Source organism: Sorex araneus, chromosome 3 (genome assembly GCF_027595985.1).
Source record: "Sorex araneus isolate mSorAra2 chromosome 3, mSorAra2.pri, whole genome shotgun sequence".
Classification (NCBI taxonomy): domain Eukaryota; kingdom Metazoa; phylum Chordata; class Mammalia; order Eulipotyphla; family Soricidae; genus Sorex; species Sorex araneus.
Window position 1 is genome coordinate 76,863,754 of NC_073304.1, and position 26,645 is coordinate 76,890,398.

General features: G+C 43.8%; 2 protein-coding genes across 3 annotated transcripts in view; one reads left to right on the forward strand and one right to left on the reverse strand.

The window, feature by feature from the left end:
* Positions 1-6,798, forward strand: part of TEP1 (telomerase associated protein 1) — a 48,029-nt gene extending 41,231 nt beyond the window's left edge. Inside the window, exons 49-54 of one of the 2 annotated variants that reach the window (XM_055131067.1) lie at positions 1,670-1,813; positions 2,067-2,160; positions 5,480-5,582; positions 5,688-5,890; positions 6,004-6,108; positions 6,586-6,798. In XM_055131067.1, coding sequence (XP_054987042.1) covers positions 1,670-1,813; positions 2,067-2,160; positions 5,480-5,582; positions 5,688-5,890; positions 6,004-6,108; positions 6,586-6,708 — 772 coding nt within the window. In that variant the 3' untranslated portion in view covers positions 6,709-6,798. Of the gene's footprint in view, positions 1-1,669; positions 1,814-2,066; positions 2,161-5,479; positions 5,583-5,687; positions 5,891-6,003; positions 6,109-6,585 lie in introns of those variants that run through there. The other variant, XR_008629189.1, reaches the window with a different exon arrangement.
* A 4,301-nt stretch (positions 6,799-11,099) lies between these two features.
* On the reverse strand, positions 11,100-24,668 carry PARP2 (poly(ADP-ribose) polymerase 2). Its single transcript, XM_055131070.1, has 17 exons — positions 24,571-24,668; positions 23,104-23,265; positions 22,111-22,272; positions 21,066-21,136; positions 19,256-19,306; positions 17,902-17,998; positions 17,367-17,442; positions 16,366-16,468; positions 15,311-15,473; positions 14,745-14,883; positions 13,520-13,583; positions 13,305-13,439; positions 12,922-13,049; positions 12,663-12,762; positions 12,042-12,140; positions 11,455-11,579; positions 11,100-11,362 (listed from the first exon to the last, which is right to left on the reverse strand). Exons 1-17 carry the CDS (start codon positions 24,659-24,661, stop codon positions 11,203-11,205), a joined length of 1,926 nt encoding a protein of 641 aa, XP_054987045.1. The 5' UTR covers positions 24,662-24,668; the 3' UTR covers positions 11,100-11,202.
* Between the last annotated feature and the right edge of the window lie 1,977 nt (positions 24,669-26,645).

Sequence of the window (26,645 nt, forward strand, 5' to 3'; positions counted from 1 at the left end):
CATGAGCTCCAGCCTTTGGATTACCTTCCTGGCCCCAAACTTGTGTTTTAATGAAGGAAATTCATAAATAAGTTATCAGCAGCTTCCAGAGTGCTTAGTGCTATAATGAAAAAATATATAACATCTCCTTATATATTATATAGCAATATATATGTACATATATACATATATAATATACGCAGCATCTGCTCTACTTTCTGGTTTTCTTTTTTAATTCCTGAAGCTGTAGAATTTGAGAAATTTGTAGTTCACAAAGGAGTTTCTCTTTGCATTTGGGTTTAACAGATGAGTAGGAGTTTTTTGGACCAGTTTGGGAAGGAAGTGATGTTTTAGGAAGAGGAAGTAGCATTAGCCAAAGGCATGGAGACATGAGCATGTGTAGTGTGTTCTGGGGATAGCTGAGTTCTTAGATTCTTAGTCAGAGTTTGTGTGGGTGGAGATTGAAAAGATCAACAGGGGCCAGGCTGTAAAGGGCATGCAGAGCGCTCAGGATTTTGAGTAAAATAATGGTTTGAATTTTAGAAAGAGAATGTTAGTGGCAGTATGAAAGGTGAATGGGAAGAGAGACAGTCAAGATAGAAGGACCATCTATAGAGCTTTTCTTGAGTCCAGGGAAGAAGTTCAGTGGACCCTGTCTTGGGCCATGGGGACAGGAAGGAGAAAGACTTAAGTGGGTGTTGCAGGTAGAATCCAGAGTGCTTGCTGATCTGTTGGAAATCAGGAAGGAATGAAGCAGTAAGTGTGTTAGAGATTCCTTGTACAACACATGGCCCCCGAGCACTTCCAGGAATCACTCTTTTCTTTTGCTTTTGGGTCATACCGGGATATGCTCAGGGCTTATCCCTGGCTCTGTGCTCAGGGATCACTCTTGGCAATGTTCAGGGAATCATATATGGTGCTGGGGATCAAACCCAGGTCAACTGCATGTGAGACAAGTGGCCTACCAGCTGTACCATCTCTCTGGCCCCTGGGAGTCACTCTTAAGCACACAACCAGGACTAACAACTGAACACTGGTGCATGTGCCCCACTCCCCAATAAAAAATGTTGGGGGAGAGAGGCCAGAGCAATAATAAAGTGGGCAAGGTGTTTGCCTTGCACATTGCCCACCAGGGTTTGATTCTGTATGGTCTCCTGAGCACCACCAGGTGTGATTCCTATGTGCAGAGCCAGGAATAACCCTTGAGCATTGCCAGGTGTGGACACCATCCTCCCACAAAAAAAGAAGAATGTTAAAAGAGTCTTATATTAACCAATTAAGGAGAGGGAAATGATAAACATGGATATTGAAAAAAGAAAGGGGGGCAAGTTTTATAAGATGGATAGTATGTTATGTTTTATTCTTCGCCTCTGAGGAATCTTTTGGAAACTGGACTGGCAGTTTCCATCTTACAAAGACCTACAATCTTTTTTTTTTCTTTTTTGGGTCATACCTGGCGATGCACAGGGGTCACTCCAGGCTCTGCACTCAGGAATTACCCCTGGCGATGCACAGGGGTCACTCCAGGCTCTGCACTCAGGAATTACCCCTGGCGGTGCTCAGGGGACCATATGGGATGCTGAGAATCGAAACTGGGTCGGCCACGTGCAAGGCAAACGCCTTACCCGCTGTGCTATCACTCCAGTCCCTGACCTACGATCTTTATCTCATAACTTTTCTTGAACTGCAGTCTTCACCTGAATCGAGTTCTGCTGGAGGACCATAGGTTCCTGTCAGTGGTGGGCCTGGCCCCCAATGGTCACTTACTCATCTTTGTCAGTGGGAGTTCGGAATTTATGAGCATAAAACCAGGGGATGATCCTTCTGTTATCTGGTAAGATCCAAAATGCTGTTCCTCTTGGGATGAAAAAGAGGAAAAGTGGGTTACTGGTCACCCTGAGATTAGGGCTAATTTAGGATACTCTTAATTATTTATTTGTTTTTGTTTGAGAGCCATACCCAGAAGTTCTTGGGGGCTAAAGGGACCACTCAGCAGACTCTGTGGTGCTGGGGATTGAACCTGGGCCTCCTGCGTGCTCCAGCCCTTTAAGCTTCTGTCCCAGCCCTCCTTCTTTCTTTTCAACTAGGTACTGCCATGTAGTACAACCTGTAATATCCACCTGTAAAGACCTCGGTGTGTTTGTCCTGCAACCATTGGGATATACATATGTTTATAACTTGGTAAGTTCTGTTTGGATGTGTGTTCAAACAAATATTTGTCCAGGACTAATATTTTTAAACCTTGAGGTCATGTTAGAATATAAAAGGAAGGAAATGACAGTTGGTTCCACATTACCTTCTCTTCCTTCTTCTGGAGTAATTATGCTTAAGAGGATTGTATATTTAGTGGGTTACTCTATAAGATTTCATTGGTACAAAAAGGTTTATATTGTTTATTAAAACAAGGGGAACCACAAGCGTAAGGTCTTTCCTTCCTACCTACCTTCCTTCCTTCCATTCTTCCTTCCTCCTCCCCACTCCCTTCCTCCCTGTTTTTGGGCCAAACCCAGCAGTGCCCATGCCAGGCCTCCTTCATGAGAAGCATGATGAGTTACGTCCCTGGCTCAGCTGGGCAGAGTAAGAATTTTTTTTTCCTGAGGGTTGGTGATTTTAAGACCTCCTGTAGCTCTGTGTTCAGGGGCTGCTCCCAGTGGTGATCATGTATTACCAAGAATCAAACCCAGGTCTCCAGCAAGCAAAAGCATATACTAAGAGCTTTCTTTTTTCTTTCTTTCTTCTTTTTTTTTAATGTAGGAGTAGTGCTATTTATTCAGTCATTGATTAAGCTGATTGAATTGGGCATGAACTCCACATTCCTTTTTTTTCTTTTCTAATTGAATCACCGTGAGATACAGTTACAAAACTTTCATGTTCGAGATTCAGCTGTACAATGATTGAACACCCATCCCTCCACCAGTGCCCACTTTCCACCACCAGTGTCCCTATGATACCCCTCCCCACCCATCCCAGTCCTCACCCTGCCTCCATGGCAGGCAGTTTCCCCAATACTCTCTCTCTACTTTTGGGCATTATGTTTTGCTCAAGTTTTCCCACCACCATTCAAGCCTGCCTGCCAGGGGCAGATGCTAGATCATTTATTGTCCATTGCTCATTTAAATATCATGGGTGGTGCGGCTGCGTGCTTCTGGAATCCTAGATTGTAAATGATTGAGTTCCAAGACATTTCTGTAGGGCACTAATCCATTTTGGGATTCAGTTGGGCATCTCTGAACCAGGGATGTTGGTGTGCAAAGATGGTGCCCGGAGGCACATTGTGGGTGTGACAGTCAGGCCGAGTGGGTGGGGAGCTGGGAAAGGACAGTCTGGCACCTCTGACTTCATGTGGCATGGAGACTTAATCCTGGAGCCCTCATACCCGGGCCTTGCTTGTGGAAGCTCTTGGTTGCCAAGAGAGTGCACCTGCTCCATCTGGGGTGTCCTGGTGAAACTGGCTTGGTATGGGGCCTGGAGAGATCTCTGGCTCTGTGGTGTCTTCCAGGGCTCTCTGCTGTCCCTAGCTTTTGATCTCTTTTGAGATTTATTTATGGGTCTCTGAAGTAAGGCCAGTAGTTGAGTTTACAGGGTGACGCTGAATTTTGGTTCATGGGGGTGACTGCCAGTGCTTCCATGTGTATTGGGAAGTGAGGAGGAGGTAGCCCACCCCAACTCCATGAAAACCTAGAGATTTCAGTCACAAAACCCGCATACCCAAATTTTCAGCAGATTTTATCTTAGTGAGGTCTGTCCTGAGACGGTGGAGTCAGGCAGGGGGTATGGCGGTGATTTTGGATTGTGGAAGCAAACGGCTGCTGGGGGCTCTGCTTGGACAGGCACAGGCCAACTTGCCCCCCTCTGACTTACCCCAGTCTGTCCAGCCATGCGCGGGTCCGAGCTTAACTGAGACTTTTGATCTCTTTCGAGATTTATCTATGGGTCTCTGAAATAAGGCCAATAAATGAGCTTGTATAGCTGAGCTGGAGGTGGTTTGTGGGCATGGCTCCCACATACCTAACTTTTGGCTGTTTAATTTCTTTGTAAACTTGGTCCCAAGTTGTTGGGATCTGGCCAAAGGCATGGCGGCAATTTTGGGGTGTCAGGAAGCCTGAAGGCACCATCAGGCTGCTGATGCACTCACCCTGCGGGTACAAGTAGACCTGTTGGTGGTACCATACCACCACTAAGAGCTTTCTTAATTGAAATTAGGGGAGTTGTTTTGGACCAAACCTGCAATACTGGGGGCTACTCTCTACTTTGTGTTTGGGGGTCATTTCTGGTGTTCTCTGGAGACCATGAGATACCTAGGGGATTGAACCAGAGTCAGTCACAAGCAAGGCAAGCACTTTAATCATTTCTAGGTCCTTAATTATGTTTTCTACTTGTTTTGTTTTGTTTGTTTGTTTGTTTGTTTGGGGGCCATCCTGATGGTGCTCAGGGCTTACTGTACTCAGGGATCACTCCAGGTGTGGATGGGGACCACATATGGTGCTGGGGATTCAATCCTGGTCGACTGTATGCAAGGCAGACAGTTAATACAGCAAGTGCTGTACTATCTCTCCAGCCACCTTAATCACATTTTAGTTTCTCTTATCTTGCCAATGTATCAGCAATACCTGGAACAATTCAGGTATATCTCATAGACATAATACTGGGAGAAAGAAATTAGATACAAAATTACTCTATGATTTCATTTAAATGAAGGGAATCAAGAAAAAGCAAAACTAGTTTACATTTTGTAGGGAGAATATTATTAGCTCTGGAAGCAGCTGCACTCTGCTGTTGACTAGGAATATGCATAAGGGTAACATTTTGGGGGACAGGAGTGTTTCACATTTTGATCTGGGCTGTGATTTTATGCGTGTATCCATGTATAAACATTCACTGGGATGTTTATAAAACATCATTAGGATGTTTATAACATTCATGCAGATTGTTGTATCTTTGACAGAGGTAAACAAAAACAAAAACTTTCAGGTTGGTGAAATAGCAAAGCAGTAGGGCTCTTGCCTTGCATGCAGCCGACCTGGATTCAATCTCCAGCACTACATATGGTCCCCTGAGTGCCACCAGGAGTGTTTCCTGAGCACTGAGTCAGGAGCTAGCCCTGAGCACTGCTGGGTGTGACCCAACATCTTAATTTTTTAATTTTAATTTTTTTTGTAGTAAAACAGATTTTATTTGGAGGTTTTGAAGGGAAGGAGGAAGAGAAAGGCGGGGAGAGAGAGAGTAATGCACTCAAGAGAGAACCCGGGCTTCTCCAAGGGTGGAGAGAGCCCCTACACACATCCCAGCGTTAGACATGAAAGCATGAAAGTACACATCTCAAGAGGGAAGATGAGGGTGCCACATGTGCTCAGCCACGTGGGCATAAGCAGCACATGGGCTCAGGCAGCAAATGCGCTAAACAAAAAACTTTGATCAGCTCTGAGCTGAAGATGGTGGTTTTGTCTGGACAGTTAAATAATCTGAACCAGTTAGCTGAAGTCATCTAATCCATTCACAGAGACAAACTGAATCAGGAGACTATGAGAGTATAGAATTTTCTCTGGACTTAGAGAATCCTACTCAGAACCAAGTGTCGATAACTCAGGCCAAAGTGGAGTCCGGTGAGTGATGATGGGAAGCCCAAGGGGTGAGGTAATGGTTATGGGGAGTATGGTGGGGCCTTGGAAACATGAACCCTGCCTCTAATGCGGCCCTTGAAATGGCAGAGTCATCGTTTTTGTGTGCCAGTGACGATGGGATGCTGTGGAAACTAGGCAGGCGCATCAGCGAAGATAAATGGATGACAGACAACATCTGGAAGAAGCAAGAGAAGATGCAGGACACCCAAAATTCAGAGACCGAGAGTGTGCATTCAGACACGTCCAACTGGACAAGCACCATAGAACTCATGACACAGCAGCGTCGAAAGGTGAGTCTGAGGGGAGGCTACCCAGGGAGGGGAGGAGACTCCTGGTCGGGTTGACCCCACAGAGCTGAGGAGGGTCTGCTGTGATTCACTATACTGCTTTTTCCTCCTCTCAGATTCACTCAGGCCCTGTCACTGCCCTGCATGTACTGCCTGAATGGCTGGTGACAGCTTCAAAAGACAGAGATGTAAAGCTGTGGAAAAGATCCAGTATGGAGCTGGTAAGTGTGTGTGTTTGCAAGAGCAGCAAAGGGATGTTTCAATAGAGCACAGTAGGGGAACAAAGGGACAGAAGGTTAGAATTCTAGTCTCTCTCCTCTCTTTCTCTGTCTCTCTGTGTCTCTCCTCTCTCTCCTGTCTCTCTCTCCTCTGTCTCTTTCTACCTCTCTCTGTCTCTGACTCTCTGTCTCTCCCCCTTTTGGGTGGGGGGGTATACCCAGCATTGCTCAGGGACTGAGTACACTTAGGGATCATTCTTGGCAGCTTGGGGGACCATATGGGATGCCAGGGATCGAACCTGGGTTGGCAAGGCAAGCACCCTACCCACTGTACTATTGCTCCAGCCCTCCCACTCCCCAATTCTGTTTTCTTTTTTTTTGCAGCAATATACAACTAACTAAGGGCCTAGGTGAGGGAGGGAGAAACACAGATAATGGAGGCTTGGGGTCCTCATCGTCTCGTTTTGGTTCCCATTATAGCTGGGCCTGTTCCGATGTGAAGGGGCAGTGAACTGCGTTGATCCTCACATGAACCCTGACTCTGGCCTGCAGCTCGCAGTGGGAGACGCACTGGGCAACGTGTACTTTCTCTCCTGGGAATGAGGATGCGTGACTCAGAAATTATCACCTGGGCCAGAACTACAGAGCCTGAAGACACTGGAGGCTACTTTCTTAATAAAATTCAAATAATGATCAGAAAGTCTCAAGTGTAGTCCTGCCTGTGTTCTCATGTGGAGTTGGGCCAAGTGGAAAGTTTATGGATACTGTAGTGTTTCCTCCTTGACGTGATAGTAATCCTTCCTAGAACCGAAAAGAAGGGAGCCAGCTCTTTCAGCAGACAGATATCTTTCAAAGTAGCCTTTAGAACGATCCTGTTGTTTGCTGGCTCAAGAACCTCAAGCTGGCCTTTCTGCCGGGAGGCACCAGGGACAGGGAAACGGCTCCCTGGGTTGCAGCTCAGGCTCTGCTTGCAGGAACCCCTGTTGAGTTCCCTGGCACTGCTTGGGTCCCCCTATCAAGCGGCCCCTGCAGGGTGTGGACACCAAGCTAAACAAAAGCAGGAGTGAGAATGATGTTGGCCAGCACTCAGCGTGACTGGAGAGCTCTCTGGGTGGAGGATTGATAAAATACTTTACAGCGGCCCCAAGCAGTTAAGGAAAACTGGGACTAGAACGAGGACACTGGGTTCCTCTCCCAGAAAGAGCCCCATCTGCTCAGAGCTGCTGCCACCTGGGCAAGTGAGAAGGTGGCGCCTGAGGTGAGGTGAGTGCTCTGACTGACACAGCAGCTTGTGGCAGAGCAGCACCACCACTGCACCTGTCAGTGTGACAGCTGGCATCACAGTTGGTAGAGGCCAAACCGAAGTGGAGAAAGAATTAAATGAGTTGAAAGGTGCAGCTGTCATATGCATGGATTTACTGGAACTGCAATCCTCTTAAGTTGTAGAACGTTTAAACTTTTCTTATAATTAATTCTCTCTCTCAAGGAGAGAGAGCATTTCCCGAAGTTCGTTCCTCTTTTTTTTTTTTTTTTTAATGGAAGCCACACCCAGATTAGGCATGGGGGACCTGGCTTGGAACCACATGCAGATGAGTCATTTCTAAGGACTGTTCTGTGCTCAGGATTTCAAGAATCTCAGGCTGGAGAGACAGCACAGGCAAAGGTAACTGCCTGGCAAACAGGTAACCCTGGTTCCATCTCTAACACCTCCCAGGACCATAAGACCACCTGGAATGGCCAGCACCCTCTCCCCCATCAAAAAAAAATTCAAGAAAGTGTATCTAATAAATTATGCCAGTCCTGGGTGGTAGGGCTTTTTCAAAGGAATGCCACAACAATCTAGAAATAAATTTTTTAAATTTAGGAAGTTTAGGTGTACTACCCTTTGTTTTCATTTCACTCAGACATATTTTTGGGTCACACCTGGTGGTAGTCAGTGATACTCCCAGCTCATTGTTCAGTGCTGGGGAATCCTGGCAGTGCTGGGGAGACTATGAGCTATCTCTCTGGCCCTCAACCGGAGGATAAAGACATAAGGAATGTCATCAGTGACTGGAAATGTGGCTCAGCGGTGGAGAACTCGCCTTATATTTGGGAGGCCCTGGATTTGATTACTGGTCCAGTCTAAAAATAAAATTTAAAAAAAAAAAAAAGGAACGTCATCAGCTGATACATCTTAATCATAGGTCATGCTTCTATCTTTTCTCATGTGCCTTATGCAAGGGCTCTAAATATACCTTCCCGACTACCTCTTCCACATGTACTTTGTGACTAGAAGTCCAAGTTAAGGTACTTTGAAACATTTTGATAAGAGCCACTCCCAGAGGTGCTAGGAGATTGAACCTGGAGGGCTCCTGTCTGCAAAGGATGTGCACTCCAGCTCTTTCAGTTGTGTCTGGGCTCCTGAAATTTATGATTTTTAATCCTCCCCCCAAAATTCTACAGAGAGGCATCATCCTAAAAGTCACTGGTTTCAAACTTTGACCTTTTATCTGGAGGCATGGGGTCAAGGACAGGAGGAAGCCCAACATGTCTTGTTTTCCATGTCCTATAGATTCTGTAGACACTCCAGCTAAGACGGGAGGAATGGGGTGATGAAAGTGAAGACAAACTCTAGACTCTGCCATGTTGCACAAATTGTTCTCTAATCTTAGAGATAAACAGCTGGTCATGTTACATTACTGAGGGAAGTCGAAGATGTGTAAGTAAATATATACCCAGTAGAGTTGAAGGGCAAGAACTGTTTAGGTTTTTATTTACATTTTGGATTTTGTGCTATACCCAGTTGGGCTGGGTGGAATAGAGGGGTTGCTTCTAATCTGCTGTTGCCATCAATCCCAGGCCCTTTAACTTATCTCTTTGGTTAATTTTGAACATCTTCTCAATTCTTTTTTTTTTTTTTTTTTGCTTTTTGAGTCACACCTGGCGATGCACAGGGGTTACTCCTGGCTCTGCACTCAGGAATTACCCCTGGCCGTGCTCAGGGGACCATATGGGATGCTGGGATTTGAACCTGGGTCGGCCGAGTGCAAGGCAAACGCCCTACCCGCTGTGCTATCTCTCCAGCCCCTCAATTCTTTTTTTTTTTTTTTTTTTGCTTTTTGGGTCACACCTGGCAATGCACAGGGGTTACTCCTGGCTCTGCACTCAGGAATTACCCCTGGCCGTGCTCAGGGGACCATATGGGATGCTGGGATTTGAACCCGGGTCGGCCGCGTGCAAGGCAAACGCCCTACCCGCTGTGCTATCTCTCCAGCCCCCCTCAATTCTTATTAAACAGAATTTCAGCATCTGTGCCTGAATGCTACGAGCACCCAGTAGTGCCAGGGATCAAACCCGGGCCTCACACATGCAAAGCTTATCCTCGACCTACTCGATGACTCCCCCATCAAGTGTTTAATTCAGCGTTGTTTTTTCTTTTTTGGTGCTGTTGTTCATTTTGTTTTGGGGCCACACCTGGCAGTGCTCAGGGGTTACTCCTAGCTCTGCGGTCAGGAATAACTCTTAGTGGGCTAAGGGGACCATATGGGACTCTGAAGATTGAACCAGGGTTGGCCGCATACAAGGCAAGTGCTTTACCCACTGTACAATCTCTCCAGCCCCTAATTCAGTGTTTTTAAGTATACCTCAACTTTTAATTCAAGGCCACTTTTATCAGCACAGTGGGAAGTGTTGCATCCACAGTAGGAAATGTTAATCTCCTTCCACTTTCTCCAGTCACTGGTAATTGCTATTTACTTTCTCTCTATGGATTTGCCTATTCAAGACATTCTATATAAATGGAATCATACAAGTGGTCTATTATGTGGCTCAGCTTAAAGCTTTCAAAGTTTATTTTGTAGTGTGTATTGACACTTTGCTCCATTTTATAGTTCACTATGTAGATCTGCTACATTTTTCATCTATCAGCTTTGTTTATACATCTCTTTCTGTGCTAGGGATTAAGTCCTGGGCTTCACACATGCAAGGCATGCATGGAATCTATCATGGAGCCCTGTTCTTGGGCTCTGCTTAAGTTTTTGAGAAAAAATGTATCGCTTACTTCAGTTTAGCAACATGGTAAATACATTTAATTAGCTATTTATGGGGTTTTAATGATTTTTGCCTGTAAGAATGCTACAGTGACATCAACTCAAACACCTGTCATTTTTAGGTCAAAGGGTGTGTATATTTCATTGACAGATATTGGTAATCCATTCTCTAAAATGTTATAGACTACTGTTTCCACTTAAGCAAGCCTTCACCAAAGAGATAATACAGGATGTCAGGCATCTGTTTTGCATGAGGCTGACCAGATTAGATCCTCAGTACCACTGGTCTTCCGAGCACCACCAGCAGGAACGCCTGAGCAGTTAGGAGTAGCTCCTGAGCACTGTGTCAAACCCCTCTGTGCATGCACACACACAAACACATATCCCTCTAGTCTAGCCATTTAACCCTCATTGTTACATGAGGAAAAAGTGTGTTATATGCATTTCTGTGTTTATAAATAACTAGGAAGTCTTTGGATCTGATTGGACTTGGGTACTTCTTACTTGGAGCAGGTATGTCAGAACTTATTCTGTTTTTCTCTTTTCCTCCTTGAGATGCATTTAGATTTACTCGCAATTCTCCAAGTGTTTCCAAAATTCTGGGTATCTCCTTTGTCCTAGGTGAGAGAATTAATCTAATTTGCAGATGGGGGAAAAAGGCAAGTGAGACAATTGATAGGGAAAAGGGGAATAACTCAGCCTTTGCTGCTGCTCTCCTTTTCTCAGCAATACCCAACAACCTCTATTGTGCAGAAATAAAATAATAGGGAGGAGTATCAGTCACTCTTGGTGTCCCTCAGTGCATAGTGGCTATTCTGCTGTGCAAAAACTGGACCTGAGTGACTTGCAGCTAGCTATGGGATACACAGAGCAATGTATGATTTCTGTCCTAGAAATGTAGCCTAATTATCAGAAGAAATGCGTGCTTGGAGAAGTAAAATCCAAAGAAGCCAGGGGTGATTTTTCACTATTTTTATTACATAAAATATAAGAAAATCTAAAAGAACAACCCTGTCTGCTTTAGTGCTTGAAGAGACTATCTTTTCTGGTTTTATAATATCAGCATTCACCATAGCTGCAAAAAATTAAACTGAACCTTTAAGAGGTATCGCATTCGGACTTGATTGGGGTTATAGACAATAAATTCATTGTAGTTGAGAGTGTAACCCTCCGGATTCAGGACACCTGTGTCACTTGCTGGTCCTAAGGGCACTGTACTCCCATTCCTGTCAGATGAAAGAAAGTGTATCAATATTACTTCTAGCTCAGAAGACAGGATAGAGAAAGCTTATCTGGCCCTTCAGCTCCTGGTACTTACAGGGTGACGGAACAGGCAGGACTGGGAGCCATCTTGCCCAGCCCCTTAGTGCTGTGTTTGCCCTGAAGTAATCCTTCTGCCTCAGGATTGGCCTCTAGAAGCTCATTACACTGACCTAGAGCTACCTGTGGAGAAAAAGATCTTTTAAAGCCTCCCCACCCCCATTCCTACTGAGAACTGGACTGTTTGAAGGCAAACAGAATCCCTTCAGCAGGTTCTTCCCCTATTCCAGCAGAAGTTCAGTGCACTGGAAAGTGCCTTTGGTTTTCCTTGGTTGTCAAGTTCTTCCAGATGAACCTCTTGGTTCTACAATAAAATTTCCCGGGGGCTGGAGCGACAGCACAGAGGGTAGGGCATTTGCCTTGCACGCGGCCGACCCGGGTTCATTCCCAGCAACCCATATGGTCCCCTGAGCACCACCAGGGGTGACTCCTGAGTGCAGAGCCAGGAGTGATCCCTGTGCATCACCGGGTGTGACCCAAAAAGCAAAACAAACAAACAAACAAACAAACAAAAATACAATAAAATTTTCCTCCTTGGAAAAACAAGCCAATAATAAATTAGAGATCAATGTGTTCTTGCCTTACCTCTGATAAAAGCAGCAGTCCAATATTCTTTAGGTGAGAGGCAAAGCAGTAATTGGCACTCTTGGAAGACATGTCAGCAAAGTAGATCCCTTTTCCAAACTGAAATGATAAATACACAGCGAAGCCATCTGTGTCAGAAGGCGGCTCACATGGGTTTCCATGATCTTAAACACAACAGAGAGACTCTTCTCTATTTCCCCCATGATTCTACTTCAGAGAAGGCAGAAGTATCAGTGATCTTTGCTTTGCAGGCAGGGGAAAAGGGATATTTCAGAAATTTAAAGACAGACAAACTACAGCAGGAAGGCTGTGTGTCTTACATGCTGCTGACCTGGGTTCAATCCGTGGCACCACATATGGTTTCCCAAGTGATCCCTGGGTACAGAGCCAGGAGTTGTCCCTGAGCACCGCTAGGTATGACCCAAATCCTCCCTGCATTCCCCCCACCCCCAAAATTAATACAAAGCGATATAGTAAAAATGTCAGGATTGTCAGTCAACTTGTTTAATTCTTGGGACAGGCCCATTGAACCTAATCTAGGCAAGAAAAAAAAGAAGGAAAAAGGAGATAGAGGAACAGACTGAATTCTTTACCCTGGGGCTCCTTCCAAGGTCCACTCACCATGTACCCTGTGATGGGAGCCTCAGGTGGGGCAATTCGAAGCCCATGGCTCAGGATTCCCACCCAGTTACTCAGCCTGGAACCATGCCACAGAAGCATCCTAAAGAAAAGACATTATTTCTTTAGTCTCTACTGCTCACTTGTAAGTGTGTGTATAGAAAGGGCAACAGCGCCCTCTGCCACCCTCTTCTTTCAAGTTCCCTAAATACACTTCAGGTGAAGGAATGGATTCCTAAACCTAGGAATCTATTCAACAGACCTGTTATGAAGATCCTCTCTGAAGGCTTCTTTCTCACCCTCCTTCTGAACTTCAAAAACATCCAGCAAGGTCATGGTATAGTCGCTGTGTGTGGGAGCGTGGGTAGACTGCAGGTACTGGGAAATCACCTGCACGGTGGGGCAAAGGACAGCTGGTTAACGCCACTAGAGACGTGGCTAACATAAAGAACTTCAAGGTTTCTGGTGTAAACTGGCAGACCTTCCTGTTCCCGTATGGTCTTACCTGGCATCTCCTTAAATTCCTTACATACAGAAACTCTTACCTTTATGAAAGTTTGCTCTTAACTAGAAGTTAGAGAACAGTGGGGCTGGGGAGGGTGGGTCTTATCATTTCTGAAGGAAATAAATGATCACATTTCTTACTTTGAACTCAGAACTCTCGTGGTCCAGAGGGTGCAAGGCACAATGTAGTTTTCTATAGTGTTGATCAAGGGGATGTTCTGGGCTTTGTAGCTCCGTCTTCACCAACTTGATGGCAATTTCAATGTCTCCCAAAGCCTGACAAGGTGAGATACAGGATCAGTCTGGGAGGAGCCAGGACAAAACGTTTAATTCTTCTCTGTGTACATATGCCTCACCTCAAGTAGCTGAACTTTATCTGATAGTTCTTTCTCTGTCCGGATTAATGGAGGGGTACGAAGTCTAAGAGAGGGATATAACCATAATGAATTTCCTGATGTATAGTTCAAAGGCACACAATAAAAACAACAGACTAAAGTCAAATCCTTTATAAAATAGGTTTAAGAAATTGGGGATCTCTGTGAGAGAGAGAGATCTATAAAAAGATTTTTGTTTCCAAATATACAAAGACCTATATAAACACACACACACACACACACACACACACACACACACACACACACACACGCACGCATGCATGCATGCACGTAAACACCTGAGTAGAAGAAATTCAACTACATGAATTTTGACATTTAGAATTGAAACTGAATTTTTTATGGGATTAAAAATGAGATATATTTTTAATCCAATAAGAAAAGTTTTGGGCACAATCCCATCTAAAAGCAGAAGCAGATCTATTGACCAGTGAGATTTCCAGGTCACAGGGCTCTAGAGAGGAACAGAATTAAAATAGAGGCACTACTAGAACGTACAATCAACACAGATAAAAGAAATTTTATATACCAAATACCTGTATTCACAGATATGGTATTAATGCAGTTATAGTAACCCTGGGCTGGAGCCACCAGTGATAGCGGTTGGGCGTTCGCCTTTCATGCGGCCGACCCGAGTTCAATTCCTCCGCCCCTCCTGGAGAGCCTGGCAAGCTACCGAGAGTATCGAGCCCACACGGCAGAGCCTGGCAAGCTACCCGTGGATATGCCAAAAACAATAACAATAGGTCTCTCAATGAGAGACATTACTGGTGCCCGCTCGAACAAATCAATGAGCAATGGGATGACAGTGACAGTGAAAGTGATAGTAACCTTAAAAAACAAACAGAAAGGAGTGCCAGGGATGCGGCTCAGTGAAGTACCTGCCTTAACATGTGTGAGGCCCCGATTCTGGTCCTGGGGATCACAAAACAAGAAACACACAAAAAATAAAATGGGGTATACTTGATGGTGTTTTACTAATTGGGTGGACAGAGGGACCTATTCTCTCTTCAGTTGATAAGTTCCACATGGGTTAGAGAGTAAGTTTTCTAAACAGGCCATCTAGAAATGGTCTTGACTATTTATTCAAGACGATCATTTCCTTAGAAAGACGCAAAAGATACTGGTGAGTAGTGTAGGGGGTGTGGTGGGATAGGTGATCAAAGTGAAGCAGCAGTGCAGGACTTACCCAAAGTCATGTGGGATCCTGGTGTAGAATTCATTGCACGCTTCCACAAGCGCTCGTCCTTGCTGCCCAGCTCGAATACAATCCTCAATCTTTTTAAGAGACTCGTATCCTGCCTTGATTTGTCCAACTGTCAGTTTTCCTGCAGGCCCAGCCAGAGATCAGACTCCACAACTAGAATCCCATCCTGTAAACTGTATTTATGTCAATGCCCAACAAAGACCGTTTAATGAATTCTTCCTTCATCTCCACCCTCAACCTCTCACCCAAATCTTTTTTCTTCATATAATCAGCTGACATTAGCAAGCTTTAAGTCATGGTGGTAAAGGCCAGAGAGGTAGCTCAACAGTCTGGAACCCATGTTTTGCATGCAGAAGGACCAGAGTTGAGCTCCAGCACTGTATGGTCCTCCAAGTACCAGAAGAGGTGAACCGACGGCACTGAGCCTGGTCCTGAGTACTGGGTGTGGCCCCAAACTAAAACCCCACCAGATGAAAATCATCATGACAATAAAATATCCCTTTAAAAGAAACAGGAAATAGGAAGAAGGACAGACTATGAAGTCCTACCAAGTGGGGCTTTCTTAGTATCGTACTTCATTTCTATCATCATCTCTTCCATGGCCTGGACGTTACAGATTAGTTTGATCAACTCCTGCACACGAAGATCTAGCTGTGACTCTGGTTTCTGGGGGGATTTAACAGATTCCTCTGTTTTTGTTTCCTCTTCACTCTGTAGCAAAAACAGAAAATGCACCATAAAATTTGAAGGATTCATTTTGTTGTTTACAAGGACTGATTCTAAAATATCCTTGGCATGTAAACAACAATCAGTGTCTACTTGAACATAGGCACGTTAAAAATAGACCACTACTAATTTTAATGGTTTTCTCCTTCTCAATTCTCTGCCTTCCATAGGTTAATGCTTAGTAAGTCTGAAAGGTTCTCCTAACTTCATGTTCTTACATATAAAAAATACAATTATATGTCTTTTATCTTTCCATTTAAAAAATATGTAAGATTTATTCATTGTTCAGATATGTGGCAGCTTTCAGCATCTTGGTTGCTCTTGAATTTGTAAAATTACATTTAAAAAAACAAAACCTGTAGTCAGTGACAAGAATGAAGAAAACCTTAAATGTACTTTTTTTTTTCCATTTTGAAAATATTTTTTAAATCCTTTTATTATTCTTTTTAAACAAACGGCCCCAGGGATAGGAGATCAGGGGAAGGGGGAGGAGGGGAAGCGAGGCCCCAGCCCCACAACCCCTCCCCACCCACCCCTCCCCACCTTCCCTCTGATATACTTAAATATACTTTTAACTCATTTGGCTATTTATTACTGCTTTCTTGCTGCATCACATTCAACTTCTGGGAAAAGGAACTAAGATTTTATAAACTTAGAAAATAGAAGAAATTAGAAAAGCATATTCTATAGCTCCTTCAAGATGAAAGGATCAGTAACAGTTGCCCCTGAGGGAGCTGTATGCTTTTCTCAGGTGGAAACTATTAAGATTTAAGATAGCTTTTCTTGTCTTAGTGTAGATATTGATCTAAGCCGTTTCTGGTAGACTTTGCCCTGATTAGGAAAAAGAGCTTTACCCCTACGTGGGTCACCAGCTTACCTGTGCACTGCTGGTGTAGTCCATTTGGAGCATATCATATTTTCCAGGCACCTTCTCAAACTTCTCACGATCTTCCCAATTATTTTTTGTTTTGTCGAGGAACCTAGAGTCCAAGGTGTTTAAGAAAATTTATACATAAGGCCTACTGCGGGGAAAGATTTACAACTGCTTCCTTAGAATGGCTCCAAATTTATTCTCCAAACAGAACTCTGTTACAAATCAACTTTCCGTATGTCTTGGAAGAACCAAAAAATAGAGAAAAATAGGAATTGATTTCCAAAGCCTCCCAAATACCCTAAAGCCATTAAAATTTAAAATAGATCTCTTTCTGATCTTTTTTTCTCTAAAAGAAATGTTCACAGAGACCTCAGAAAGCTCTTCATCTGTATCGTAGTAAAAGAGCATAGCAAGAATTCCCATCATATTCGAGCATTGTATAACTGAGATTTAAACCTGAAAACTTTGTAACTTTGTAACTTTCCACAATAAAAAATTAAAAAAAAAAAAAAAAGAATTCCCATCACTTTCCCCAAATTTCTGAAATCGTTGGTCACATACTAAACATATTAGGTTCTGGGGCCGGAGTGATAGCACAGCGGGTAGGGCGTTTGTTTGCCTTGCACGCAGCCGACCCGGGTTCAATCCCCAGCATCCCATATGGTCCCCCAAGCACGCCAGGTGTAATTCCTGACTGCAAAGCCAGGAGTAAGCCCTGAGCATCGCCGGGTGTGACCCAAAAAAAGCAAAAAAAAAAAAAAACCAAAAAAACAACAAAAAAAACAACAAAAAAAACAAAACCTAAACATATTAGGTTCTTTTGTTTAGTCAATTTCAAGGTGTCACATGATTTCAGCATGAAGGATGCGGTTTGGTCTTGCAGTCACAGAATGTTATGGTGGAAAGATATTAACAACCTATTTGGCCTAATCGCACTTATTCAGTTCTTAAAGAAGATAACCCCAGGAAAAAGGGTATTTCTGTACTTAGTTCTTAGCACTCACTTCTTCTGAAAGATTTCCTTGGCCTTGTTGAGGTCCCTTGAACAAGCCACCAGGCTGTGCTGCCCGAGTTTCCCAACTGCAAAGTAAATGTTACACATAAGACGGTTCGCAGCCCCCCAATCCAAGAATTCTTTAGCAGAAACAAGCTGGTTCTCTGAAATCTCTCTGCTTAGCAGCTGACATACAGGCAGGCAGGGGAGAAAGGAGAGGTGGAAGGATGTAGGGAAGTTTCTCTTGCTAATTTCGCTGCTGACTGCCCTCTTCTTTGAGCAGTACTGAAGGGGAATTCACAGCATCAACAGGCTGTGCTTAGTTTTTCTAACGGGAACTTCTAAGAACGGGCCATTTCTCAATTTCAAAAAGCACAAATTGGTTTCCTAGCCCTCCTCCACCCCCACCCTCATCCCCCCAAATTACAGACTTTTCCATTCTAATTTGAATTTAGAACATCCTTTAGCCACTCAGTAAGCTGCTTCTGGATTTCAAAATGATGATTTTAAAAAAATAAACCAAAATCCACAACACAAGTCATTACCTCGGCCCCATCTCATCCAAACACTGAAGTTTCTCTGGGCATCATCTTCTAACAGCTGAATCAGATAGTACTTATTGTTGTTGAACTGGAGGTTGGTCTAGACGAGTTTTATAAATATGAACATAAGAGGAGAGAGGATTGCATACTGAAGCCAAATAAACCAAGAACTCACAGTTCCAATAATTGCCATTAGGTCAATGATATGGGACAAGAAAATCAGATTTTCCTAAGAGTCAAGATATAAAGGAGGAATGGGGTTTCTATATTTGGGTCCTCAGAATTAAAGCTAAAAGCTTCCTAAACTGCACAACACATTTTAATAATTTGTCACACCGGTGATGCTCAGGGGTTACTCCTGGCTCTCACTCAGGAATTACTCCTGGCAGTGCTCGGGAACCATATGGGCTCTGGCCTGTGCACATGATATTTTAAGTGAAAGAAGCAGCAACAAAGGAACTTGAGATGATAAATGATGATCGGTATGATCAGTATATTCAAATACATAACAAGATATCCTCGAATTATATTAGGCAGATAGATTACCTGCTTAAAACAAAATTTAAACAGAGGGGGCTGGAGAGAAGAGACAGTAAGGTGCTTGTTTTGCATACAGCTGACCTGGGTTTAATCCCCAGCACCCTATATGGTCCTCAGTGTCCATCCAGGGGTGATCCCTGAGAGCAGAGCCAGCAATAAGCCCTGAGCAATGCTGGGTGTGCAATCTTTTTCCAAATTAAACAGAGAAAAAGGTTAACTTGAAAGGAAAAAGTCAATAAATTTAGCTACAGTAAAAGTTAAAAGTCCAATAAGGGTCAGGGATATGGGTCAGCAGTAGGATGCTTGCCTTGACTATGAGACCCTGGGTTTGATCCCTGGCACTATAACAATAAATAAGTATAATTTTAAAAATTATCAATAAAATCAAATCAAAATAAAAACTGTCAATAAAATCAAGAGGTATACCATAAAGAAAAGCCAAGAGGCAAATGATAAAGCTAGAAAATATCTAGCAATTTATTTTATGAGCAAGGTCCCATTCTCCACATTAAAGTGTCTCTAAGCTGGTGATAAAAGACCAATAGGGTAGGAGAGAGAACTGCACGGGCAGAGCACATGTAGGCATATAGGATGCCTGGGATCAGTCTCCAATTCTTGTGCACTGTCCCCTAAGCACCACTAGGAATGACAGCACTGACCCACAGTAGCCAAGATCACTGCTGGGTGTGGCCCGAAACAAAAATCCAACAAAATGAAACAAAAGAGCACGAGGGCTTTTAGAGCAAAAGATCTGGACATTAGAATACTGTCACCAATAATTACCAAAACGAAATTCCCAGGGAACCCTAATCCTTACCTGATTTAGCATGACATCATAGACATCATTCCCTTCACAGTACACATGCGCCTAGAGAAAGGGAAAAATGATAAGCCTTAACTGACACAGGGTCCCGAGGGACATATTACATTTTATTTTGTTTTCTTTGTCATGGAGGGCCACACCAGCAGTGTTCATGGGACCATGTGCTGTGCAATATCCAACCCGGGGTTCCTCATGCCTGCCCTCGAGCCAGCCTCCCTCCCTCCCTCTCTTCCTTCCTTCCTTTCTCTCCACCTCCCACCCTGTACCCATTGATACTCTGCGGTTACTCCCAGCTCTGTGCTCAGGGGTCGCTCTAGGCAGGTGCTTATGGGACTCTGGGGTGCCGGGGATCAATCCCAGGCCTGCATGCATAACATGTGCTCAGCCTGTTAAAGCTATCTCTCTGGTCCAATACTACTTTTTCTTGTGTGGCAAGGTGTTATTCTCCAAATCAACTGACCTCTATTTTTTAAACAAATGGAAAAGTATGCTCTTCTGAGAATAATCTATTAATTCTTTTCACTGGTCACACCTGGCAGTATCACTCTATCACTGTCATCCCGTTGCTCATCGATTTGCTTGAGTGGGCACCAGTAACATCTCCACTGCGAGACTCGTTGTTACTGTTTTTGGCATATCGAATACGCCACGGGGAGCTTGCCAGGCTCTGCCATGTGAGTGAGATACTCTCAGTAGCTTGCCGGGCTCTCTGAGAGGGGCGGAGGAACCTGGTTTGGTGCTCTCAGGACCACACAGTGCCAGGGATCTAAGACTGATTGGGGGCTGTTCCTGGCTCTGTGCTCTGTGGCCCTCTGAAAACACTGTTGCCTTTTTCTAATCATATAAACACAAAGGATTCTAACTCAGTTTTCAAGGAAACCTGCTTCAGAAGAAGACTTTTTTCTGTATTCTCCAGTTCTTTCTCCCCACTGATTAGTAATTCATGCTACACTAGAGCAGTTTCTCATTAGAAGACAGTTCTTCTTTGATAATGATACAATTTTCTAAATGACAAAGAACAAATGTGGAAGGCTGATGAATAGAAGTCAACCATGTAAAAAAAAAAGGCCCTTATTTATTTATTGATTGATTGCTTTTTTGGGTCATACCTGGTGATGCTCAGAGGTTAGTCCTGGCTCTGCATTCAGGAATTACTCCTGGTGGTGCTTGGGGGACCACCTGGGATGCCCAGGATTGAATCTGGATCGGCCACATGTAAGGCAAATCCCCTCCCCGCTGTACTATTGCTCTGACCCCAGACCCTGATTTTTTAACACCAAACTCCATCACTGGCATCCATCTTTTAGCCTGTGCTTATCTTTTTGGGGGATGTTGGTCTGTGATTTTCTTTCTTTTTTTTATTGGATGAGAGAAGGAGCAGAAAAGGTCTTCCAAGAAATGTTCAGGGGGTTCAGGGGCCATGCCCAGCCATACTGGATACTCAGCAACCAGGTCATGCTTGGGCCCAGAAATGATATGCTGCTTGGGCTCAGTTGTAATGCTGAGGGTCTTCAGAGTTATATCTAGGAGTGCTCAGGGGCCTCCAGGGATATACCCAGTGGTGCTGGAGAAATGGGGGTCATGTGACACAAGGGAAAAATTTGGGGCCTCTGCATGTTAGACATGTGCTCCAGCCTTTTACGTCACCTCCTCTGCACCATCCATCTCTAAGTTTTGGAGAAAAATCATCACCAGTATATTTTGAAGTTTCTTAAAACAAACATAGCAATATTCTCCAGGCAGGAATTCCAATAAAAATAGAGCACTGCTCTCTGAGGACTCAGTGGACGGAGTAGTTTCTTACCTTCCCCACCTTCGCTGTGCACTCTGGGTCGACAGGAGCTTTGCCTTTTAAAAGCAAAGTCTTCACAGATTCTGAGGAGAGACAAAAGAGGTACAGTGGCTACTTGGATGACAACCAAAAATAGCTGTATGGTTAGACAAAAACATGTCATAGTTTACTTTGTTCTTCCCTAGAAATCTCGATTTGTCTGGATCACAATCCATCTCAAATATATACATGTGAAGATTAAGCAGCGTGTCCCAAATTTAATTCTGTCTTCAAAAACAAAGAAATAGGGTCAAAGGAACAAGGAACAGAACACAACTAATCCCCTATCTGTGATTTTGATTTCTTTGGTTGCAGTTATAAATATCAACCAGTCCAAAAATATTACATGGAGAATATTAAGTGGAAAATTAGATATAAAATAAAAACAATGTGTATGGGTTTAACTGAACAGTATTCTGAGTCACGTGATGAAATGTTCCTGCCAGGGTGTGAATCATCTCCTCCTCAGGGTATGTCCAGGAAGACAGTGGATAAAGGGCTCCATACTCCACCCACTAAGGGCCTATTATTCACTGAGTAACTGTCCTGGCTTACTTATTCATAGTTCTAAAGTACAAGAGCTGCAAAGTACTTTCTTTAAAGTAATCTCTTACTGGGCTGGAGCAATAGCACAGCAGGTAGGGCGATAGTAGGATAGCACAGCAGGTAGGGCGTTTGCCTTGCACGCATATAACCCGGGGTGGATTCCCAGCATCCCATATGGTCCCCCTGCACCACCAGGAGTAATTCCTGAGTGCATGAGCCAGGAGTAACCCCTGTGCAACACTGGGTGTGACCCAAAAAGCAAAATAAATAAATAATCTCTTACTGTGCTTCACTTATACTGAAACTTTATTACTGGTTTGGAGGAAAACAGCAGATACAGGGGCAGGGTTAGGTAGTATTCAATTTTCAAGCACTTAGTCTTGAAGGCATTCCCTAAGGCTAAGGAAAGGGAGTTGCTATAACACACCTTCCGTTTGACAGCCCAGGTTCTCCTGGACTACTGTAAGCTCACCTTGCTGTTCTCCAGGCCTGTTATTATCAGGTCTTCCCAAAGCCACAGTCTCATTTTTCAAATTCTTCTTCTGGCCACTTCGAGTTTTCTTGGCAGGAGGAGGATCTTCCAAAGCAGTGTTGCCATTACTAATTCTGTCAGTTTCATTTACTGGTACAGAAGCTAAGGATAAGAACAGGCAAGGATGAAAAAAAAAAAAGGGCAGACACTGAATATAATCTATGGGCTGCACCCAGTAGGGCTCAGGGATTAGCCCCTGTTCTGTGCTACCCCCTGTTCTGTGCATGCTCTCAGCTCATTGAGCCATTTCTCCAGCTTTCAAAACATCAACTTTAAAACACAAGTGTGCTTTTTTTTAAACACCTCTTTATTTTAGCAGTGTCAAGGAGCAAACCAATGGCTTCATATACAAGTGGCAGTTATTCGTGTACTTCATCACTAGCTACCCCTCCCTCAATCGTTTTCACTTTGTTTTGGAGCTACACCTGACTATGCTAGGTCTTACTCCTGGTTCTGCGCTCAGGGGTCACTCCTGGTCAAGCTCTGAGGACCATACATGGTATTGGGGATTCAACAGGGATGTAGGCCACATGCAAAGCAAGCATCTTAACCCTGTTCTCTCTGACCCTGTCTTGTTTTTGACCTTCACCAGGAGGTGAGGTATCAAGTAACCCTTGAGTACCTGGGTGTGGCCCAAAAAACAAACACAAGAAAAGGAGTAATTCCTGAGTGCATGAGCCAGGAGTAACCCCTGTGCAACACTGGGTGTGACTCAAAAAGCAAAATAAATAAATAATCTCTTACTGTGCTTCACTTATACTGAAACTTTATTACTGGTTTGGAGGAAAACAGCAGATACAGGGGCAGGGTTAGGTAGTATTCAATTTTCAAACACTTAGTCTTGAAGGCATTCCCTAAAGCTAAGGAAAGGGAGTTGCTATAACACACTCTCCGTTTGACAGCCCAGGTTCTCCTGGACTACTGTAAGCTCACCTTGCTGTTCTCCAGGCCTGTTATTATCAGGTCTTCCCAAAGCCACAGTCTCATTTTTCACATTCTTTTTCTGGCCACTTCGAGTTTTCTTGGCAGGAGGAGGATCTTCCAAAGCAGTGTTGCCATTACTAATTCTGTCAGTTTCATTTACTGGTACAGAAGCTAAGGATAAGAACAGGCAAGGATGAAAAAAAAGGGCAGACGCTAAATATAATCTATGGGCTGCACCCAGTAGGGCTCAGGGATTAGCCCCTGTTCTGTGCTACCCCTGTTCTGTGCATGTGCTCAGCTCACTGAGCCATTTCTCCAGCCTCAAAACATCAACTTTAAAACACAAGTTTTTTTTTTTTTTTTAACACCTCTTTATTTTAGCAGTGTCAAAGAGCAAACCAATGGCTTTATATACAAGAGGCAGTTATTCGTGTACTTCATCACTAGCTACCCCTCCTTCAATCGTTTTCACTTTGTTTTGGAGCTACACCTGACTATATGCTAGGTCTTACTCCTGGTTCTGCGCTCAGGGGTCACTCCTGGTCAAGCTCTGAGGACCATACATAGTATTGGGGATTCAACAGGGATGTAGGCCACATGCAAAGCAAGCATCTTAACCCTGTGCTCTCTCTCTGACCCTGTTTTGTTTTTGACCTTCACCAGGAGGTGAGGTATCAAGTAACCCTTGAGTACCTGGGTGTGGTCCAAAAAACAAAACACAAGAAAAAATAAAGTTCAGATGATTTTCATGTTTCTATTTGGAAACAGCAACTCTTGAATAATGATCTGCTTCCCCAATACTAATCTAGCAAGACAACACTACCATATGAGAGCGCCCAAGGGATCTAGGCTAGTGAGTCATATTTAAGGTTTATCACTTAACTTCCTTGTGGTCCCCACCTTCACAACCCGAAAGCTAATCTAAAACTACCCAAAGTGGCATGAGACAACACTTGAGTGCTTTGTGCCTGGCTTAAGACTCAGCTGTCTCTTCTAGTTGTTGAACCTCGAATATACAAGTTATTTTATTGAATATATTAGTTGCCCAAAACGTAAAAACCGAATCTGTATGGTGAACCATACATTTAAGTGCCTAACACTCAATAGCCAAGATCTCCTCAAATAAAAAAATTAACATTTTACTACCTTTGAAACTGGGATGCATCTTAGAATAGATGACATCTAAGCAGTTTTAATTGGAAGCCCTTTTCCTTTCTTGATCGTTCATAAAATAATGACGCATCTCAATTTTTTTAATTGATGACATCAGTCAGATATTTACAGCAATGCTAACTAAGCTATTGCGGGTCTATAATCCCGGAACTCCAAAGACTCTAAAAACCGCAATTTTTAAAGTTTAGCAAGAAAACCCAGCGTGGGTCAGAAGCTACGGGAGGGAGACACGGGATCCCCCTAGAACAGGGGGCGCCTACTTCCCAGCACCCAGCATCCCACCCTCGACAATGAGCTCCGAACCTCGCCTCCGACCACTGCGGGTTCCCCGCCGCCGAGACGCCATGGAGTCTAAACGTAGACGTCGGAAGTGGCGGGAACCAGCACTACACATGCGCCTAGCCAGACCCCGCCCCCAAACCTAAGACCCGGACTAGACACGCCCTTCATATTTGAATACCGCCGTGTACTGTGGGAAGTCACCCTAACTGTAAAAGATCGTTGACCAGGGGATCCTTATAAGTACGCGATGCGGCGCGTCTTACGCGTAGGGCGGAGGGAAGCTCATCAGTGGGGCCACGCGCGGAGTGCGTCTCGTCACTCTATCCAATGTCCCTTGGGAAGGTCTGAGACTAGGGCCATTAGCGGCCCTAACAGGGCCCTCCCCGACCTCGGGGAGGTGAGTTCCCAGAGAATGGGTCTCTGGCGAGGGCAGACTGGGCAGGAGATGCTACGGGTCCCCTCTCCCTCGCGGAAGGGGTCCTAGCGGATGCCTCCTTAGCCGGAGCTTGGAACAGACTCACGGCCAGCGAAGTGAGTTCAATGGCTGAGGTGAGGCACCCCGGAGGGGGCCTCATAACCCAATTCAGACTACTCTCCCGCCGTCCGCTTTTTGAACTTTCCTGCTTTATTATTTTTCAATTAAGAAAGCACAGGAGAAAGCACAGGGGCGGGGAGCTTTGAGAACATACACAACCCTCTACAGGGCAGGGAAGCGTCACACTTCATCATTTTGGGGACTAACGGATAAAAATGTAAGCAGGAAAATTGATTCTTTGCCACTGTAGGGGCCAGGTAAGGAACTCGGTGAGGAACTTGAAAGGTGGTGGACTCACATCCTAGAGAAACTGCAAGCTTAAAAACGGCATATGTAGAAAAGACATGTAAAATTTTTTTTTTAACAAAAAAATCTTTTTAAATTAAATCGAATCACTGACGCACACAAAGTTGTTCGTGGCTGAGTTTCAGTCATACAATGTTTCAGCACCCAGTGTAGGGAAGTCGTTTTTCAAACAGTATTTAGACTGTTTAAGTCAATACCTGAGATTACGGGTTTTTAAATGTTCACATTGCTGTGTAGGCTAATATGCGATACAAATATAATTGTAACTATTTTCAGCTAAAATCATTAAGTGCAGTGCAACGCATTTCCTAGTCAGTAGATTAGGTGAACTATGGGAACAGCCTGAAGGTTAAACTTCCAAATCTCTTTGATCTGAAAGTGCAATTACACTCACCGCTCAGAAGGAAAAAAAAAAATCTTATATTGCCATCTTGTGGTTGATTTGAGCAACAAATAATGTGAATGCAATTTGCTATGAAGGTGGAGGAAGTGGACTCTTAATGGGTGTTGAAACAATGCATATAAAGTGTAATTAACAGTATGGTAAAGCATGGTACTTCAATAAAAGTGGTTAAAAAAAAGTTAAAAACTATTGTCAAGTGAAGGCCTTTAGTTTTTTTGTGATAAAAGTTCATTAAAAGTTAAATATGGATAGTTGCAAATCAAATTGAAACATGCCTTAAAAAAAGCTTTTTAGAATACCTGCTTTTATTTTTGCTTGTTTGTTTATTTGTTTTTGTGGTGCCAGAAATCAACCCCAAGTCTTGCACATGTGAAGTGGGTACTCTAGCACTGCGCCATATCCCTGGTTCTGTCTTAACCTTCTCATTTTCTTACGACTTGTTGACTCCTGTCTTTTTTGATTTTGTTTTTTGTCTTAGTTATAACCTTATGAGGGTTTTCCTAGTTTAGAAATTATATGACTGTAGGCCTGTGTGGTTTATCCTTCACCAAGGTAAGCCCTTCATCATTTATAATTTGACTTGATAAAATACATGTTAGGTCAGGTTTCAGTTCTAAACTCATGATATGGGCAGACCTAAAATAAGACAAATAAATGCAAATTAGTACTTCTTAGCATTCTTATTGGGATCCAATTCATGTTCACTAGGTAGACTGCTGGTATAGAGAGGTAGGGTCAAGAATGGTGAATCTGAAAATTCTAACATTGGGGGGAAAGCACTGACAGAATTCATAACTGAATCAGCATTTGATAAGAAAGTTTTAATTAATTGCTGCTTTATCATTCTGTGAG

Excerpts from the sequence above, each read along its gene's own strand:
- PARP2 (XM_055131070.1), bottom strand. The coding sequence starts at position 24,661 with ATGTGTAGTGCTGGTTCCCGCCACTTCCGACGTCTACGTTTAGACTCC. Across the intron at positions 22,273-23,103 it reads CAGGCCTGGAGAACAGCAAG|CTTCTGTACCAGTAAATGAA; the intron begins GTGAGCTTACAG and ends TCTTATCCTTAG. Across the intron at positions 11,580-12,041 it reads GACTGCTGCTTTTATCAGAG|GTAGCTCTAGGTCAGTGTAA; the intron begins GTAAGGCAAGAA and ends TTTTCTCCACAG.